Below are 20474 nucleotides of genomic sequence, written 5' to 3'. Positions count from 1 at the left end.
ACTTTTATCATATTTGAATTTCATGCATAGAGGTATGCATAAAAGTTGATTATTTTATCATAAAAGTGTTACTTTTATCATATTTGAATTTCATGCATAGAGGTATGCATAAAAGTTGATTATTTTATCATAAAAGTGTTACTTTTATCATATTTGAATTTCATGCATAGAGGTATGCATAAAAGTTGATTATTTTATTATAAAAGTGTTACTTTTATCATATTTGAATTTCATGCATAGAAGTATGCATAAAAGTTGATTATTTTATTATAAAAGTGTTACTTTTAATATATTTAGATTTCATGCATAGAGGTATGCATTAAAGATATTCTTTTTATACTAAAAGTGTGATTTTCATCATAAATGGATTTTATGCATAACTTAGATGCATAAGAGAAATTCTTTTATTCTAAAAGTGTAATTCCTACCAAATTGAATTTATGCATAAGAAGATGCATAAAAGATTGATTTTCAATTCAAAAGTGTCATTCTCATCTAAATTGAGTTTATGCATAGGAAGATGCATAAAAGATTGAAATTTAATTCAAAAGTATCATTTTCATTTAAAATGAATTTATGCATAGGAAGATGCATAAAAGATTGATTTTTACTTCGAAAGTATTAATCTCCTTAAATAGAATTTATGCATAAATAAATGTGTAAAGAAATCTTAGACGAGAGTTCGATTTAGAAACTGTATTTTGTGACTGTTTGTAAATGACTGTTTTATGTCAAGAATGCTAGGGAAGCATTTTGACCGTCTTGTGGATTAAGGTCATGAAGACCTAACTGTTAAAGTTGCAACTGCTGACGGAGAGTCAATGGAGGACGTCTCGCGTTGCAATGTCGACCGAGGTCTTGACCAGCCTCGGTTCGATTTAAATGGTGAGCTTCCGGTACGGTGGATGAGGGACCAAGGAAGCGGCCTATGAGTGAAGCGCTAGGTCACCTGTGAAGGATCCTAGAGGACCATACGATGCTCGGGCTCTGGGTCGTCGAAGATACCCACACGTGCGTCGTGGAAGATATTGGAATAAAGAATAAGAATTGTTCTGAAACCGGGCATGGATCTGGTTGATTGACCTTGCTGATCCTCAAAACGGATGAGTCCATGGCTCTTTTATATGGATCTGTGGGTTGATCTTGCTGATCTTCCACGGAGCGTTCTGGTTTGCCAATGATGCCATAAGTATACCGATAAATGAATGACTGGAAATAAGGATTCAACCAGAGACTATGAGGATTGTCATCAGTGATATAATGATTTCATTAAAGGATTGTTTTAAAGTTAGCTGATGCTAAGAAAAAGATAATTTTATATTGGGTGTGTAAGTGGTATGACTAGTTTTATGTTTGCATGAACTTCCGGCTAGGGGGCCTTGGAACTCTTTTCCTGTACCCAAGAAAAAACCTAACCAAATTCTTAATTGGATCCCATCACTACAGTGGTTGGGCGGTTGGCTAACCCATGGGACTGGATGGGGTTAGGCTAGACTGATGGATCCGTAAATCGAGACTCAATTTTTGTTTACGATAGATAAAGTAAATCCCGGATAGTAATTGTTCTATGGATAGGAATCAACGGCTGTGCCTCTTAATGGGGAAAAAAGCGTTGATCCCAATGATCCAAGTGCAAGTTTCTTCCTTGATCTGACCGAGTATCTTTATGGGTGCAGTCGGCGGATCAGCTTGATCAGTAATGGTCTTGACTACGTTAGAGTAAAGAGTTATCCTGGTGGAATCGCCCGTGCTTTCCAGGTGAAGGAAGTTTTTCCGGGTTCGGTTTTGAAAAAACCGACGGATTAGTCTCTTGTCCGGATATTCGTGGGCGAGGCCCCGAGTGTGGGACCCCTGTTCCGCGCGAGAAGTGCTACTTCCGCTGCTAGTACCCCGAATTCGTTGCGCGGTGGGAACAGGGATCTCACATGTTGGGGAAGGCTCAGGTAGCCGTAGTGTGTGTGTGTGTGTGTGTGTGTGAGAGAGAGAGAGAGAGAGAGAGAGAGAGAGAGAGAGAGAGAGAGAGAGAGAGGTGTAGGTGCTGAAGTGTGTGAGGAGAGAGAGAGATATGTATGCATGTATACGTATGGATGTTTGTGTGCGTATAATATGGGAATGTATAATTATACACCTAAATAAATAGTAGAATACATACATATTTTTAAATTTAGTTTTCTAGATATTATAGCATGTGGTTGTACATGGATGCATTTTTTGTGTGTGTGTGTGTGTGTGTGTGTATAGTGATTTTATAAAATTTAGTTTTTCTAGATATTATAGTATGTGGTTGTGCATGGATGCATAGAACTTTAGAAAACAAAGTGTAGAATTCTTACTATATTTAAACATGAGTGGAACTGCATTAATATTCACTTGTAAAGGTGCATTGCGTAAATCTTTTTTACCCATAGTTGTAGTACACACATAGAACATATGTGATCTAGAAAAAGTTTACTTAAAGCAACTCTTTCACAATTCATATATGACATATGTTGCACTATATTAAAGGTAAAATTTTGGAATCCCTAACAAAAAATAAATATAAAATTTTATCAAGAAAAACGATGTACCTTTGATAGCACATAATCTACAAAATACAACAAGAAATGATGCACTTTGAGCCCATACTAGTGACTACACTACGAGACAAATGTAAAAACAACACCAATTGTCTTTATCTTAGCGTACATTGAATGTCCCTTCTGTAGTTTTGACAGAACGGTGGGCTTTGTTGAAATAGGACGTGTAAAGTCTCCCATCTAGAAAATTGTCTCTTGGTTTGCATTGAGTGCAAGCTATTTTTGCATAAAAGTCAAGGTAGTAAAGCTATGATATGTTTCATAGATCATGCATATAGGAGCATGTGAAAAGGAATGAAGCCTCAAGAGTCAAGAGTCAAGGGCATGGGATGTATGTAGCATTATAACTATATGGATGAACTCAACGGCATGGGATGTATGTAGTATGATCACCAGTGTAAAAAAAACCCGGGTTTAGTGTAGTTTGCACCTGTATATTTTGGAAAAATACCTTTTAGTTTAAAACTGGAAGGTAACAAATACTCGAGATTTTGAGAACTTATAGAACAAAAACCTTGAGATTTTAAGATTTTCCTGTAAAAATACTTTCACAATTTTTACATGAAGGTTTTCCACTTTTTGGAAAAATACTTTATTTTTTTCGAACATTGATGTGATGATCACTATGAACCGGACAGAAGGACTGAAAGAGGCAGGAGGGGTAAGGGCTTTAGAGGTAATCACATGTGTATAGTAATTAAGTTGTCATAAAGGGGTGGTATTCAAGAGGACAACAAAATTAAAGGGGTTGTACTTGACATGTGTATAGTAATTAATTGTCATAAAGGGGTGGTATTCAAGAGGGCAACAAAATTGCTCCTGCCTTCCTTCTTCGCCTCGCCGTCGGCTCCTTCACACGCGCTGGCCGAAGGTTGAGGCTCTTCATCTTGCTGTTTGCTCTTCTCCCCTCCCACGCGGCGCACACGCCACCACGTGCTTGGTGTGCGCCAAGTGGTCGCTCATGCATAGGATACCAGATCTTGTAAATCTTCTATTTTCGCAACATGCAAGACCACGTGCCGTGTCCACGTGGCACGTCAATGTAATTTTGCCCCTCTTCTTTATAATTCAATTGCCTGATTTTGAAAAAAAAAAAAAGAGGGCAACAAAATTAAAGGGGTTGTACTTGACATGTGTATAGTAATTAAGTTGTCATAAAGGGGTGGTAGGCAACAAAATTAAATTGGTTGGTAAACACATGTGTATAGTAATTAAGTTGTCATCAAGGGGAGGGCAACAAAATTAAAGGGGGTGGTAATCACACGTGCATGGTAATTAAGTTGTAAAGGGGTGGGTATTCACGAGGGCACCAAAATTAAAAGCGAGGGAGAGGCAAGGAGATCGTGGCCTGTGGGACGATTGGGACATGCTTTTAATTGGGCACAGGAGCAGCCATGGGGGAAATTGGGTTTTAAAAGCCACATTGGCCACTGTCTAGTTCATGCTTGCTAGCTTGGTAGGGTCTTAATTAGTGTGTTAATTAGTGTATTAATGGCTTATTTCATGCTTGCTAGCTTGGTGGTGTCTTCATTAGTGCGTTAATTAGTGTATTAATGGCTTCTTACTCCAGCTTTCATGGCGAGCTCCATTTGGGCGACGCCCTCGCTCCCTCCCCTCCTAATCAACAAGATTATAACCCTAATCCCCCGCCCTTACCCACCTCCAACCCCCTTAACCTCAAGATCATCGCGCCTCCACAGCACCGTCCAAGAGATCAGCGGAACCCATCCGACGGCTCTCCCCTGCCCCACGTGGACCAAGAGCAGCTGGCGTTCGCCCGCGCCTGCCTCTCCGCCCTCATCTCCAAGCGAGCGTTCCTGCGTAACGGCGTCGCTTCCGAGGGCTTGCGGCGCCGACACATGACTCGCCTCTTCCACACCTTGCGAGCTTTGCTTCCAGGCGATGCCCCCCATGTGAGTGCCCATCGTTCACACGTGTTGTGCCTTGTTTAGGCACCATAACCTTAATTAGAAATGCGAACTTGGAGAGCCAAATAAAAATGTGTTTGTTCACTTTTGTGGGAGAGGGGGTATGTGTGCACTTTTTCTGTTTTTTTTTGAGTTTGTGTGTGTGTTTTTTTGGGTGTATATGTGTTTTTTTGGGTGCGTGTGTATGTGTGTGTGGGGGGGTGGGCGGGGGGGGGGGGGGGGGGTAGTTGGTGATGCTGGTGGTGGTGTTTGCAACGACGGTTATTCTAATTTGTGTGTTGGGGGGTGGGGTGGTGGTGTTTGCAACAATGGTTATTCTAATTTGTGTGTATGTGTGTTGGGGAGGGGACGGGGGGGCGGGCGGGGGGGGAGGGGGAACTGTTGGGTGGATGGTAGTGGTGTTTGCAACAACGGTTATTCTAATTTAGGATCCTAACTTTACAACAATGTTTTCTATTGTGTGTGTGTGTGGGGGGGGGGGTGGGGGGGGCAAGGGTGGTGGGGTTTGCAACAACGATATTTAGGATCCCAATTTTACAAAATGTTTTCTATTGTGTGTGTGTGTGTGTGTGTGTGTGTGTGTGGGTGGCTAGGTGGGTCGGTGGGAGGGCGGGTTTGCAATAACGATTATTCTAATTTAGGATCCTAACTTTGCAATAAAACACAAAGTTTACACTTAAATTTGCACCCCTTCAAACATTTGCTTTCAAAGGTTCCCTTTGTCTCGATTGAATTTTTACCATTTGATGCCCTCCGTATTTGTGTCAAAAGTGTCGCATGGTGTGGTCGAAATCATCCTCTTTGTTCTCTCATGTATGTTTAGAAACTTTGTTCACAAATAACAAAGCTATGCTTTTCTTGCAACTCATTCTTCAGATCGATCGATGCTCAATTATTGATCGCACTTGCGCATACATCCACTCGCTTGAGAGACAGCTCCATGTTCTACAACGAAAGGAAAGAATCTTGAAATCAATCAAGTCCACTGAAAACAACACAACAAAGATACCAATTAATAACTTGTCCCATAATGATCTGAATCTTGAAGCACCTCATGTAGAGCTTGCACTTGCCAAAGATAACATTATCAACATCAATATTGGTTGCCATGAGACAAGAGGAAACCTCTTCTCCAACTTCTTGCACATACTAGAGCATATGGGTTTGGAGGTAACAAGTGCTAATCGCTCACAAGGTCAAGGAACAATATTGTATACCATTCTTGCAAATGTGAGACTTCCAAACCCTTAACTTTAGGTTTTTACAAAGCCACTCTAATTTATAGGTTTATTATATATTAACAAACTAATCAAATTTTAAAAGATCTTAACTAAACTAATGACCTTTTGGGATGTTATTATGATAGGCACAACATCTTCAATTTCCTATTGAGGAGCTAAGATCGAAGCTCTATGCTTTGGCAACCTAAGGTTTTAAGGCTACTCCAAGCTTGAAAGTTTCTCCTTGTAGGTATAATGTTTTGAAAGTTTCTCCTTGTAGGTATAATGTTTTTAACACTTGGGAAAAAAAGTTCATTGTTAACAGTGTTTCCACTCAAGTGTATTAGCCAATGATGTATTCAAAAACATGTTGACTCATTGTATACTATCTATTAAAGAGGAGAAAAAAGTGTTTCTCATTCAAATATATCTTTTCTCTTTTATAATTTTTTATTTTCTAGTAGAGATATTATCATGTCGACAACCTTATGCATCTAACATTTCCATAAATTGATATGCTTCTTGCCAATGTAATGAACTTAAAGTAGTTACATTATTTGTTAAGCTATGTTAGTTATGGATATGATGCTAAAATTAAGCTCTTTGTAAGATATAAATGAATGCATTTAATTCAATAACCATGTAGGTGTCTCGCATCCTTATCAGGGCTCCATAGCATCTACACATGCACAGCTCCATTGTATGTATCAAATCTCATCAAATAGATTTACACCTTCCTTCTTTCACTTTCAATGACACAATCAAAAGTTTTGGACAATCACATATTCATAATTCCATGATTGTGAAGCCACATTATCACTGCTTCAAATCACTAAATGGGATGCATCAAAATAATAAATTTTTAGATCATGTGCTTAAATTAGTATTTATTCTAGCTTTGAATGCCTTCCTTAAAAAGTATATCTCACTATATTTTTTTATAATAGTTATAAAAGAAACAAAGGAACTAACACCATAAATAGCTTTGAATGCCTTCCTTAAAAAGTATATCTCACTATATTTTTTTATAATAGTTATAAAAGAAACAAAGGAACTAACACCATAAATAGCAACACTTTACATGCATGCATGCATGAACCTTTATGCATACTAAGTCCTTGTCTACCCATCATTGGTTGAACTCTCATGTATATATTTGACTTAATGCACTTAATTATGCCATTTTTTTTTGTCATAGGTGTTAATAGTTAAAGATCCTTCCACTCAATAATGTTGATGATAGGAACATATAATAACCCCATTTGCACATGCACTTTTAAGCATGGTAGAGTTTATAAAACTTTCACCTTATATTGTTTCAAGATCTCAAATGTTTTAAGAGAGTAAAACAATTACTATCAATTAATTGACAAAATAAGAAATAGTTACTCTTATTTATTTTGTATAAATGTGAATATTTTTTAATCTTGAAATAATCCCATATTATTGTACTTTTGAGCATGGTAGACTATACAAAACTTTCACCTTATGTTGTTTTAATATCTTGCAAAAGTTTTTAAAGAGAATGAAAAGATTACTATCAAGTAATTGATAAAATAAGAAACACTTACTTTTATTTATTGTGCATAAATGTGAATAATTTTCAAACTTGAAATTATCTTTTATGATGCTATTACCAACTTTATATGAATTTAAAAAAGCTAAAAAAAGACTACAAAAAGGCACGTTGTTAAGTGTCGTCGAAGACTTTGTTGAAGACTTCTATGACACTGCGGTCGGCCACTATATATTTTGACTGGCTAGGCACTAGAGAATTCATATTTATCTTGTAATGGATTATTTTACATGTGTGATTGCTGCTTATATATGAAAGGCGTACCATGGGATAATAAGGTTGGAGTTACTAACTAGGATAAGGTGTTTGCACTAGTGTAGGCAGACTTGGATGCACTAGGACCTCATTTTTTACATTGGTCAGCCAATTGTGAACATTATGAGCCAAGTATAAATTGCGAGAGTTGCGTTGCTAATGCAATGCATGTTTCCCATGGTGTATTGGTTTTGGTTGGAATCTAGGCTCCCCGAGGTATGAGAGAAGAGTCCCATTGAGTGGTCAAAAGGCTTGACATAAATGCAATGCATGTTTCCCATGGTATATTGGTTTTGGTTGGAATCTAGGCTCTCCCAGGCATGAGAGAAGAGTCCCATTGAGTGGTCAAAAGGCTTGACATAAATAGTTCCATTGTCGGGACACCAATCTCTTGCCAAGCATCCTTTCATTGCTTACATGCTTGATTTGGGTTACTAACGAGAAAAGGAAGGATTCAATTAACAAAAAATCTCTTAAAATCATGTGTTTTTGTTGTTTTTTGTATCAATTTCATGTTTTTCATGTTTCTAATCACTTCTTGTTACTCTTAATCCTTGCAATTTCAGGTTTGTTTGGTTAATTTTGTTAATTTTTGTTTAATTTTGTACTCTTTTTTTAAGAAATTTGAAAAAACAAATTGCTCAATTGAGCACAAAATCATGAGATTTTGATAAAATAAACCCCGTCATTACGTTCAAAGCATGCCAATCACCCTAATTGCATACACGTATGCACAAATCCGTCAAATTATTGCTTGATTTTGAGGGGTGGATTGAAGAGGATTTTGTAATGCAAAATTTTGGTTTTTGGCATAAAAAGTGGAGATGGATTTTGATGAAATGGACACTGCCATTGCGTTTGGAGGAGGATAATCACCCTAATTGCATACACGTATGCACAAATCTGTCAAATTATTGCTTGATTTTGAGGGGTGGATTGAAGAGGATTTTGTAATGCAAAATTTTGGTTTTTGGCATAAACAATGAAAAAAAATCACTCAATTGAGCCCAGGCCTGAAAATTTGAAGCCCATGTTGGGCATCATTCCATATTTTGGCGTGAGAAAAGCCCCTCTATTTTGAGCTAAGGGGTCATGTGAAGCCTAAGGAAAATATGTAAGGTGTCCAAAAAGGCCTTAGAATACATGCTAGGGTGTCAAGGATATATATATAGAAATATATATATATAGAAAAATATATATATATATATATATATATATATATATATATATAAAGCTGAGATTCGAGAACTTGAACTGCGAAGAGGAGGTGGATTACGTGCTCTCTGCCCTATCGAGCTTGTGGTGTACTACGGCCGGTGCTTCATTGTGCTCTATGATTTTTTGGCAGTAGAGTCAGTGTGATCAGTTAAGGGCTGACCAGGTTCCGTCATGTTCGCAAGCCCATCTAACGTTCAACCTTTGGTAGTAGGCACGAAACTGAAGGTGGGGAAAAAAGGTAAGGAGTCAGGCTGCTCCAACTCCCGACTTAGCCAGTGCTTCGCCGAGAGAGAGAGAGAGAGAGAGAGAGGGGCTACAACCTACAACTATGTGTGTGTGTGTGTGGGGGAAAGCCTCAGAGCAATATTATGCTATCCTTTTGATTTTCAGAGTCCAATTGAAACCAAGTAAACGCACTTTGATAGAGATTTATGGCAACCACAAAGACAAGCAGAACATATTACCGACTAGAAGATCAACGAACAAATCGATAGAGGAGCTCATGGAAGAAATATTTGGCTCTCCTACTCAGTGTGATGCAGATGATGAAGACCTCGACATGGAGGATAGTGAAAGTGGTTTAGAGGATGATATGGAGATTCTTGATGTTACAAGATGTCCAATTTCTTCCCCTGTAATCAATCTCTTTTTCAGAATAATAACAGATCTTGTTTCTATCTGTTTTGGCATAGAGAGAGAAAATGTCTAGAGGGAGGTAATTCAAAATTAAGGCCATACAAAGGAGGTTATAGTGAAATTTTCTAGAATTTTGTAGAAAAGAAAGTTTAATTTTATGTTATTTCAAAAGAGTAATTCCCACCGTTTATGCATTCTAAAAGAAATATTTTAATTTACTCCATGTACATATTCACTTATGAATACGCATGGATATCACTGATATTAATTATTAAAATTAATTTCTATGCATAAAAAGATGCATCATGGAATTTTTTTAATTATAAAAGTGTTATTTTCATTGAATTTAATTTCTATGCATAGAAAGATGCATAATGAAAAATTTTTATTACAAAAGTGTTATTCTCATTAAAAACGATTTTATGCATAGAAAGATGTATAAAGGATTTATTTTTATTTTAAAAGTGTTATTCTCATTACAATTGATTTTATGCATAGAAAGATGCATAAAAGATTTATTTTTATTTCAAAAGTGTTATTCTCATTAAAGTTGATTTTTATGTATAAATAGATGCATAAAGAATTTTTATATCAAAATTAGAATTCTCTTAAATTCTATGAACAGATGTGATGTGAATCAGAAAGATGTGAATGAATGGATGGATGGAGGTGATGTGAATAGAGGTGATGAGATGTGAATCAGATAGATGTGAATGAATGGATGGATGGATGTGATGTGAATAGAGGTGATGAGATGTGAATCAGATAGATGTGAATGAATGGATGGATGGATGTGATGTGAATAGAGGTGATGAGATGTGATGTGAATCAGATAGATGTGTTCTAATTTTTATATCAAAATTAGAATTGTCTTAAATTCTATGAGCAGATGTGATGTGAATCAGAAAGATGTGAATGAATGGATGGATGGAGATGATGTGAATAGAGGTGATGAGATGTGAATCAGATAGATGTGAATGAATGGATGGATGGATGTGATGTGAATAGAGGTGATGAGATGTGATGTGAATCAGATAGATGTGAATGAATAGATGAGATGTGATGTCATGTGAATCAGGATGCAAATGAATGATATGGGATGTGAGTGAAAGTATGTGAAAAAATGGATGTGATTGTGTATGTGAAGAATGGATGTGAATGAGTATGTGAAAGAATGGATGTGGATGTATGTGAAAGAATGGATATAGATGTGTATGTGAAAGAATGTGATGTGATGTAAAGAGATGTGATGTGATATGAATATATGTGGATGTGAAGTGATAGATATGAATGTATGGACAGATGTGAGAAGTCGTACATGTGAACGATTGGATGGATGAGATGAGATGTGTATAAATGAGATATGATGTGGATAGAAGTGATGTGATATAATGTGGATAGAATGTATGTGATGGGGTGGTTATGAGAATGTATGTGGAGGATATGAACGAATGAATATGATGGATATGAATGAATGTGATGTGATGTTAATGGAGATAGATGTGATGTGTGATGTGAACGATTATGATGTGATGAGATGTGGATATGGGTAGATGCGAGTGAATGAGATCTGATGCAGATAAATGAGATCTGATGCAGATAAATGAGAAAAGATGTAATGAGATGTAATGAGATGGAAAATGATGTGATGAGAATGGGAATACATATGAAATAAATGAGAATTGAATATGGAAAGACGAGAGTTCGTTATAGAAACTGTATTTATGATATGTTTTTAAATGACTGTTTTATGTCAAGAATGCTGGGGAAGCATTTTGACCGTCTTGTGAATGAGGTCGTGGAGACCTAATCTGATAAAGTGGTAACAGTTGACGGAGAGTCAATGGAGGACGTCTCGTGTAGCAAGGTCGGCTGAGGTCTTGACCAACCTCGGTTCGATTTAAATGGTGAGCTTCCGGTACGGTGGATGAGGGACCAAGGAAGCGGCCTATGAGTGAAGTGCTAGGTGACTTGCGAAGGATCCTAGAGAGTGCTGACCATACAGTGCTCGGGCTCTGGGTCGCCGAAGATACCCACACGTGCGTCGTGGAGGATATTAGAACAAGGAGTAAGATGCAGGTGCCTTGTGAGTGTCAGCTCATGGTGAGCTTGACATCGACACTCCCTCTCAAGCTCAACTCCAAATCATGAACTTCAATCATATCTCGAAATCTACGGAGCTTCTCAGCTCCCAAGGCCTTCGTGAAGATGTCAGCGACCTGATCTTGTGTGTTAACGTAGGCCATGTCTATATCGCCTGCCAAGACTCTCTTTCTGATGAAGTGGTAATGCACCTCAATGTGTTTCATCCGCGCATGAAAAACTAGGTTCCTGGCCAAGTGTATGCTGCTAAGATTGTCACAATATATGACAATCTTTCTCTCCACATGCAATCCCAAATCAGCAATCATCAGCAAGTAGCTTGTGTAACTAAGCTACCTCACATGCTGCCACCGCAGCTCCTCTGTACTCTGCCTCTATGCTTGACAAGGCAACTGTGGGCTGCTTCTTGCTACTCCATGTCACAGCAGCACTCCCCAATGAGAACATAAATCCACTAGTAAATCTCCTATCTGAGATGCTACCTACCCAATCTGCATCTGTGTACCCATATAGCTCCAATGGTACACCTGCTGCATAAAACAATGCATAGTCAACAGTGGCCCCCCTCAAGTATCGAAGTGTGCGTCGCACACTGTCAAGATGTGGTAATCAACAGTTTGCGTAGAACCTGCATAAACTGGCTCTCTAAGCCAATAGTGTAGCTCAAATCTGGCCTGCTGATCGTGACATAGATCAAGCTCCCCACAATCTTCTTGTACATAGTGGGATCCTCCAACACATAACCTGCATCCGCATTAAGCTTGTCATTTTGATCTAATGGCACTGAGATTGGATTACAATCAGCCATCCCATACTTGGACAACATGTCTAATGCATACTGTCTCTGTGCAGCCAAATACCCTCAGGTGTGCGAATGACCTCAATTCCCAAAAAGTAGCACAGATCTCCCAAATCCTTCATCTCAAACGTGATGATCACAATAGCCTTATCACTCTTGCGCACATACAAGGAGTGATCTGCATCTGCCATATGAAAACCAATAGCAATCTTGTCATGCCATGCTCATGGTGCTTGCTTCAGACCATACAAGGCCTTACGAAGCTTACATGCATACTCTGGGTGACCTATATTCTCAAAACCTGGTGGCTGATCCATATACACCTCTTCTTGCAAGTCACCATGCAAGAACGCATTTTTTACATCCATCTGATGTAAAAACCAACCTTTAGCTACTGCAGCCACCGCAATCACAACTCTCACAGTTGCCATCTTTGCAACTAGGGCAAATGTCTCCTCATAATCAATCCCATGTGTTTGCGCATATCCTTTGGCTACCAATCTAGCCTTGTACCTGCTTATGCTACCATCATTGTTATGTTATACCTTATACACCCACTTACAGCCAATAGCTTATACACCCACTTACAGCCTTGTACCTGCTTATGCTACCATCACTGTTATGTTATACCTTATACACCCACTTATACACCCACTTACAGCCAATAGCTTTCTTGCCTTCAAGCAATGGCACCAAATCCCAAGTCTCATTTCCATACGATACATCCATCTCTTCATCCATAGCTCTCTCCCAACACACATTTCCAATAGTCTCATAAAAAAATGTGGGTTCTACAACCTGCACAACTTTTGCCATATATGCATAGTGATGTGCCACATAACCATCATAAGTCAACCTCTGCATAGGATTTTTGACTCTTCCAGATCTTCGTAACTTTGCATTCATGGCTTCCATAACCTTCTTCACACCAGGTGTCCTCATTGCTGGAATCCCAAGCTCCTCATCAAGGCTCATCTCTGAGCCACTAGAATCTCCATCAACAACAAGAGAATGCCCTATAAAAATGTCAGGCATCCCAAGGGGTCAACCACTTTCTCTTTGCCTTTATGTGATGTACCTACATTTTCAGGACTGGTATTATGACGTAGCCTGCCACTCCATGGTCTATCAACAACAGAACCGCTGGATGAGGACTCTCCTGGTCCACTCAATGACTGTGATTGCTGACTTGTATTCTGTTCTTCCACTTACATCAGCCCCAACAACATCATTTTCAGTAGCATACCAGCTACTCATCTAATCAAATGCAACGTCCTTGCTTATCCTCAATTCACATGTAGCAAGATTATAACATCTATATCTCTTTTGATCAAGGGAATACCCAATAAACACACATTTTTATGCTTTTGGATCCAGCTTGGTACGTGACTCATCTGGCACATGCACATATGTAATACATCCAAAAACTTTCAAGTGAGACAAATCAAGTTTCTTGCCAGTAAACTTCTCCTCTGGCGTTACATCATGTATGGCTGGTAGGAGTCATGTTCATGATATAAACTGCTGTAGACACTGCCTCAGCCCAATAGCTATGTGGCATATTCTTCTCAGGCATCAATGCTCGTGCTATCTTTGCAATGTGCCTGTTTTTTTCACTCATCAACTCCATTTTGTTGCGGAGTGTATCTATATGTGAATTGTCTCTGAATACCATTCTTTCACAAGAATTCAGAGAACTCATTGGAGAAGTATTCTCCTCCTCCATCTAACTAGGTACTTCACATGCTTTCGTGTCTATTTTTCAGACATAACTCTGCCATTTTGAAAATGAGTGAACACTTCACTCTTCTCCTTCATGAAGTACACCCACACTTTCCTCATGTGGTCATCAATGAATGTTACGTAGTACCTACAACCACCCATAGACATAGTCTTCACAGGACCCCATACATCTGAATGCACAACATCTAGTACATTCCTACTCACATTTCTGTCATGTGGAAATACATGTTTTGTTTGCTTCCAATTGACATGCTTCACAAACTTTCTACATACCTTCAACTTTAAACTTAGGCAGCCCTGTCACAATTTGTTTAGTCTGCGTAGACTTCATTCTTTGCACATTGACATGCCCAATTGTCTTGTGCCAAATGTCTGTATCTGCAACAACTCCTGAACCATTTGCAAACATTGTAGCACTCACTTTAGGCATATTTACATTCAATGTAAACATTATGCCCACTTTGTTGTCTTTTGCAACCAACCTACACTTATCTCTAAAGTCTTCTACATAACTGCTCATCAGGGTTAAACCAAACCTGAAAACCCTGCTCAATCATCTGGCCACAGAAACCAGATTCTTTGTGATGTTCGGAACATGAAGTACATCTGCAAGGTACTTCACTTTACCATCCTACATAAACAATGGCATATCTCCAACATGGGCAATCGGATGAGCAGTGTCATACCCTGTTTCAAACAAAACCTGGTCTTTCAAGACTCTTCATTTCCTTGAACCACTCACCAAATGACTTGTCATGTGGTTTGAAGTAGTTGAATCAACATACCATACATCATTCTTACATGCTGCTACATCATTTCTAGACACAACATTAACCACATGTTGCATAACAAACATCCTCTCATTATCCTCATTATTTCTACTAGAGGATGCATAGTTGTTCTGCTGCACTTTTTCATTTCGTATGTCACTATGCTTCTTATAGCAATTTGCCTGGACATGCCCAAGCTTACCATAGTAAAAACAACCTTGTGTATCATTATACTACCTTTGCCATTTCTACGACCTCGTTGACTCCTCTTGCCTCTAAACTGGCCTCCTCCACCTGTTGTTGTTGTGAATGCTGGGACTGTTGTTGCTGCTACTGACCATAATTCTAATTACTTGTTTGGCCACCACCTTGGCCAGTCCACAATCTCTACCTCGTCCTCTACCTGCACTTGTGTAGAAGGCATGCTGCTCTGAACTGTTTCTGTTTTGTGAAGACTGTTGATCTTCACCCAAGTTCTTCTCTTCAGTGATCAGCATTGACACCAAATCTGTGAAGTTGGGTATGTTCTCTCGAGTTTGAATAGACGTCTTGAACGCCTTGTAGTGGCCCTAGACCACACAGACACACTTCCACCTTATCATCATCATCAGCAGAAACACCAATTGATGCAAGGGATTCCACAATGCCCTTGAACTTCAAAGCATAATCATTCACATACATATTCTTCTTTTCCATAGTATGAATCTCATTCTTCAATTGAATTTTTCGTGCCTTGGTGTTGGTTTCATACAGCTTCACCAAGGTGTCCCATGCCTACTTAGGTGACTTGGCATCCTGTATATGCCCAATCATAGTGTCATGTATGCTGATAGAAAGCCAATATTGACTTTTCTTGCTCCTTGATTCTAATCCTTGAATTCTTTTATATCTGCAGTAGTTGGATTAATCTCTGGTATCTCCGGTGCCTCCTCATGTTCACCTTCAGTCCCAGTAACCTTTTTCCATCAAGAAATTTGTCAATCTAAACCTCCAAGCATGGAAGTTGTTCTTGTCAAGCTTCTTTGCAACAAACTGGTTTATTCCATCATTTGATATCTTTTCTGCAACACAAATTTACCAGTAACGGCACTCTTGCTTGACCTACACATAAATTGTATTCTCGGCACAGCGGTACTATACTACACCCAAATTGTCACAACCAGTGATTTTTCTTTGCATATATACACCCAATGGTAACTTTGAGACCTTTTTGCAGCACACACAGTGTGTGCACAACCAATCGCCCTTCCTGCAGTTCCAAAAACAGAGTTCTGCAGAGAATCAAAACTTACCCGCAATGCTTGTGAGCGCCTCCTATATGAAGAACTGAGAAACAGAGGTTTAGACGCGCTCGAAACGCGTGTTCGGCCTGAAAAACTTTTTCCAATAGGACAGTATAGTTTCCCTATAGCTTTCCTCCCACCGCGAAGAAAGCTCCTCAATCAGAGTTTGTTTGCTGGTGTCTCTCGAAGAGCTCCCGACAAGGGCGTAGTAGACAACACAAAGGGGAAAGAGTAGATGAAGCTCTTACCCTCATACCGCTTCCTGTGCTTCTCTTGCTTGCCACTCAGCCCTTAGGCATGAACCAGGCTCTGATACCATGAAAAGATGCAGGGGAGAAGAGAGCTTGATATCTTGCAAGCACACACACACACACACACACACGCACACACACAAAAACCCTAGAAGAGAGCACACGAGGTGAGAGGCTGAATATTCTTCTTCTTCTTCACAACAAAAGAGGTCTACAAAGAAGATAAAGTGACTAACACACACAATAGAGTATATACAAGCGGTCCATAAGGTGAACACGCTAAGAGGAGTGGGTAGATGTGGACTAGTCGTTGTAGTCTAGCTGTAGAATCTATGGCGAAGATATGTCGGTGCCAGCTACCAAACCCGCTAGTGATATAAATGTCAAACAGTCATGCAGATGCCTCGTGAGTGTCAGCTCATGTTGAGCTTGACATCTCAACACATGTATTACTGATTCAAAGTATTCCAAGGAGGGATAAGACAGGTATGCCTTTGGATATTGGAGGTGGTGATGTGTAGAGTTGTGTTGATCTTGCAAAGAGGTTTGTGCAAAAGATTGTGGATTACGTGAGTGAGCGCTTTCCAGATGTTTATTTAATCAATGCTGCAAAGTTGTTTAGTCCATAGCATTATCTGCGTGTTGCAAAAAACTCTCGAGATTCAGTGGAGAGGGAGAAAATATTTACATCATGGTTGGATAGATTGTTGGAGAAGTTTGGCAGACATCTTGTGAATGCGCAAGGTTGCAGAGATGAGTTACTATCATTTACAGATGTCTTATACTATGGTTGTGAGGGCATGGGAATGATGGATGCATGGCATGTCTTTTCTTGCACTCAGAAGTGGCATGAGACATACTCCAACATGATGAAGCTATGGCAAATCCTTTTGGTGCTTCCAATTTCATCAGTGTCATGCGAACAAGGCTTCTTTAAAAAAATGATCAAAAGTGATCAACGTCAATGTTTGAAAGTAGAAACTCTTGAAGCTTTAATGAGAGTTTCTCTTCTTGGTCCTAATGTGGAGAGCATAGATTGGGGGAAGGTACATGAAGTTTGGAAGCTTGTGAAAACAAGGAGGGTTTTGTAGGATAATGTATGTTTATGCTCAGGTTCACCTGATTTGTGGTAACATGAGAGTCGAACATGGTAGTATTTGGGTGTTGGGATTTAGATTGAAGTTTTCTGGATTGAATCAATACAAATTCTTTATGTTTTTTCTCATGTATATGTCCACTGTTGAATTGTTTTTGTCATAACTTTCTAGCTTGGTGTCCATTTTCTACAAATAAGTACTTAGAAACAAATAGCTTGATGTGCTCTTTGCCTTGAGCATAACGATGTTTAGGGCTGATTTGATTATTAATTTTTTGTATCACTTTTTCCAGCCTTGTGTATGAGCAAGGCGTCGCGTCCACCGACGAGGTACATGAAGCCTATTTTCTCATAGTTTTAAAACAAATAGCTCGATGTGCTTCTTGTCTCTAGACCATAAAGATGTATAGGGCTGATGTGGTTATTAGTTTTGGGTTTCAATTTTACAGCAATGTGTACGAGCAAGGCATCGCACCCGCCGGCAAGGCACATGAATTCAAATTTGTCATAATTTTGTCTGCATAGTCATCGTTTCTTGTTGATAAAAAGCATGGTGAGACATCCTTGGGTCACAGGTGTAGAAATTAGAACTTTCAAAAGCAATTGAAGCTTGAGTTAGATGGGAAGGGTGTCATTTGAGGCCTTAGATTTGTGTGAAGGGTGCCACTAATTTTTTAATGATGCCCAAGGTTAGGCTTCAAATTTGAGGCCTGATTGAGCCCCTAAATGGTGGAATTAGGGAAAACAAACACCACCATTGCATCCAAAGCATGCAAATTAATGAAGTTGCATTTGTGTGTGTGTGAAATGATAAAATTACATAATTCATGGGTGTGCAAGGCAACATGGTAGTAGGGTGCAAAGGTTAACGCCCAGGCCAGGGTAGCATACACACCAGGATAGAGAGAGAGAGAGAGAGAGAGAGAGAGAGAGAGAGAGAGAGAGAGAGAGAGAGAGAGAGAGAGAGAGAGAGAGAGAGAGAGTTGGTGGATAGATGGAGCTTACACATAGCACAAAGAGAGAGAGAGAGAGAGAGAGAGTTGGTGGATAGATGGAGCTTACACACAGCACAAAGATGGAGAGAGAGAGAGAGAGAGAGAGAGAGAGAGAGAGAGAGAGAGAGAGAGAGAGAGAGTTGGTGGATAGATGGAGCTTACACACGGCACAGAGAGAGAGAGAGAGAGAGAGAGAGAGAGAGAGAGAGAGAGAGAGAGAGAGGACGCAACTAGTTCGGGCCACGTCAAAAAAAAACCAAGCTAAAGAAAACCAAAAGAAAAAAAACAAAAGAAAACAAAAGTCCTCTCGGCACCATTAAAAAAACGCGCAAGAAAAAAAACTAGGCCCTGCCTCCTCTGCGAGCCTCATGACTAAGCGACACATCATGAATCACGAGGGATCTATGGTTGGAAAGAGGTGCCGTGATCGCGATTTGATCAACACCATTGGATTCCCAAGTAAAATATGGGTGAACTGTGGGTAAACTAGGGTGAACTCGCGGAGTAAAGTCGACTAGGGGCGAACTAGGGAGACCTTTTCTGGTAAGAAAGTGAACTAGGGAAACATTTTCCAGCAAGAAAGTAAACTAGGGAACAAAATACCAAGATTTAAATTTAAAAACACTCTCCACAACTTGCTGGAAAGTATAGCATAGTGGTTAGATGTTGAAAAGCTTGAGCGACTGGTTCCAAGTTCAAATCCTCTTTTGCATTGAGCTCAATCCCTCAAAATTTTCTAAGTCCCAAAAATCCACATGGTATACCCTGACCTGAGCTCATCCCTAGTTCACCCTTGAGTTTACCCCTCCTGAGTTCACCCCGAGTTCATGCTGAGTTCACCCCTAGTTCACTTGCTCGACGAGAATTCGACGGTCCAGATTAGGCAAGATCGCAACACCTCTTTTCAGCCTTAGATCCCTCCTGATTCATAATGTGTCATTCAGTCTCGTGGCTCTGCGGTACATTTTACAAAAACGTGCTACAAAAAGTCTTCCAAGAGCTATGTCCCACTGCATCCAGTAGGGGTAGTGGGAGAAAGAAATCTACGTCTTCATGGAGTTTCTGCAGTAAATCATCGATGCTGACCTTGTTAGATCCAGCCTTGATTTTCCCAAGGAAAAGTCCTACCCATTGTTTCTTTCCTCGTTCGACACAACTAGCTTTATGTTCATTGCCTAACAAAGACTTTGACCATCCTAAGGTTAGAATTCAAACAAGCTCTCAAAATCCTTGACTTACATGGATTTATTCCATAATCAATCAAGATGTGGGCAATGAATTTGGCATTGGGTGACCTAACACAAGGCCTCATAGCCGAACTATCTTTCTACTAAAGACTTAAGCTCTTGACATTGGACAAGTGCATAAACACTCACCTAGTAGATCTTTGGTAATCACCTAGTAGCCGACAAGCCCCACGTAAACACTCATGGGTGGTGGGTGCACTCTAAAAGAAGTTTAAGAAGGTGAGGTTATGTGGTCTAAAACCAAGAGCCAAGGAGGAGGATAATAGATTTAAGGCTAATCCCAAGTTGGAAAACAAAACCATGCAAACAAAGAACACAACAACAAAAAGCTCTTTGTAGACATTTCAAATTGAATACAACTTGTCTAACATGTCTATAGGCCAGACTTCTCAAAGACCTTTAAGCATCTGGAAAAATGGATTGCTCAAGGCCCAAGATTGGCAATACAACATTGAGAAACAAGTCCTTATATGGATTTGGCTACCCAACAACTATATAGTATTAATTGTGGCAATAAATCTTATTGTTTATTAGTGTTGGATATGTACTCATGGAGTAGCTGCTATATTAGCATAGCTAAAAGAATAGTAAACGATAAGCTTAACAAGATATAATGGTTATTGAAGATCCTTGGGGGTTTCTTGTGATATTCTACCACTTCTAGGTAGGCCATATGTGTGACTCCCTTGTGTTTGTGTTTTTTTTTTTACTACCACCTCAGTATGTCCAAGGTGTGGGCATCTAGGGGTTGTAAAGGGTTGGTACCTATAGGATTTTT

At 39.3% G+C, this 20474-nt stretch overlaps 1 protein-coding gene across 3 annotated transcripts; it reads left to right on the top strand.

Moving 5' to 3' along the window:
* Positions 1-3997: 3997 nt before the first annotated feature.
* On the top strand, positions 3998-9358 carry LOC147608835 (uncharacterized). 3 transcript variants are annotated; one of them, XM_086788795.1, is made up of 4 exons: positions 3998-4489; positions 5381-5734; positions 5871-5970; positions 9164-9358. In XM_086788795.1, the coding sequence occupies exons 1-3, from the start codon at positions 4130-4132 to the stop codon at positions 5931-5933; spliced, it is 777 nt and encodes a 258-aa protein (XP_086644921.1). In that variant the 5' UTR covers positions 3998-4129; the 3' UTR covers positions 5934-5970; positions 9164-9358. The 3 variants fall into 3 exon arrangements, with proteins under 3 accessions (XP_086644921.1, XP_086644919.1, XP_086644920.1); XM_086788793.1 differs by having other exon boundaries at positions 5871-5974; XM_086788794.1 differs by lacking the exon at positions 9164-9358 and adding an exon at positions 6005-6149 and having other exon boundaries at positions 5871-5974.
* Positions 9359-20474: the final 11116 nt, after the last annotated feature.

This window comes from Cibotium barometz, chromosome 52 (assembly GCF_041138505.1).
Source record: "Cibotium barometz isolate CiBa-2024 chromosome 52, ASM4113850v1, whole genome shotgun sequence".
Taxonomy (NCBI): Eukaryota; Viridiplantae; Streptophyta; class Polypodiopsida; order Cyatheales; family Cibotiaceae; genus Cibotium; species Cibotium barometz.
Note: the sequence above shows the minus strand (reverse complement) of the source record. Positions and strands in the feature narration are given on the sequence as shown.

Coding starts and splice junctions, on each gene's coding strand:
- LOC147608835 (XM_086788795.1), top strand. CDS start 4,130: ATGGCTTCTTACTCCAGCTTTCATGGCGAGCTCCATTTGGGCGACGCC. Junction 4,490..5,380: donor TTCCAGGCGATGCCCCCCAT/GTGAGTGCCCAT, acceptor CTCATTCTTCAG/ATCGATCGATGCTCAATTAT. Junction 5,735..5,870: donor TGTATACCATTCTTGCAAAT/GTGAGACTTCCA, acceptor TTATTATGATAG/GCACAACATCTTCAATTTCC.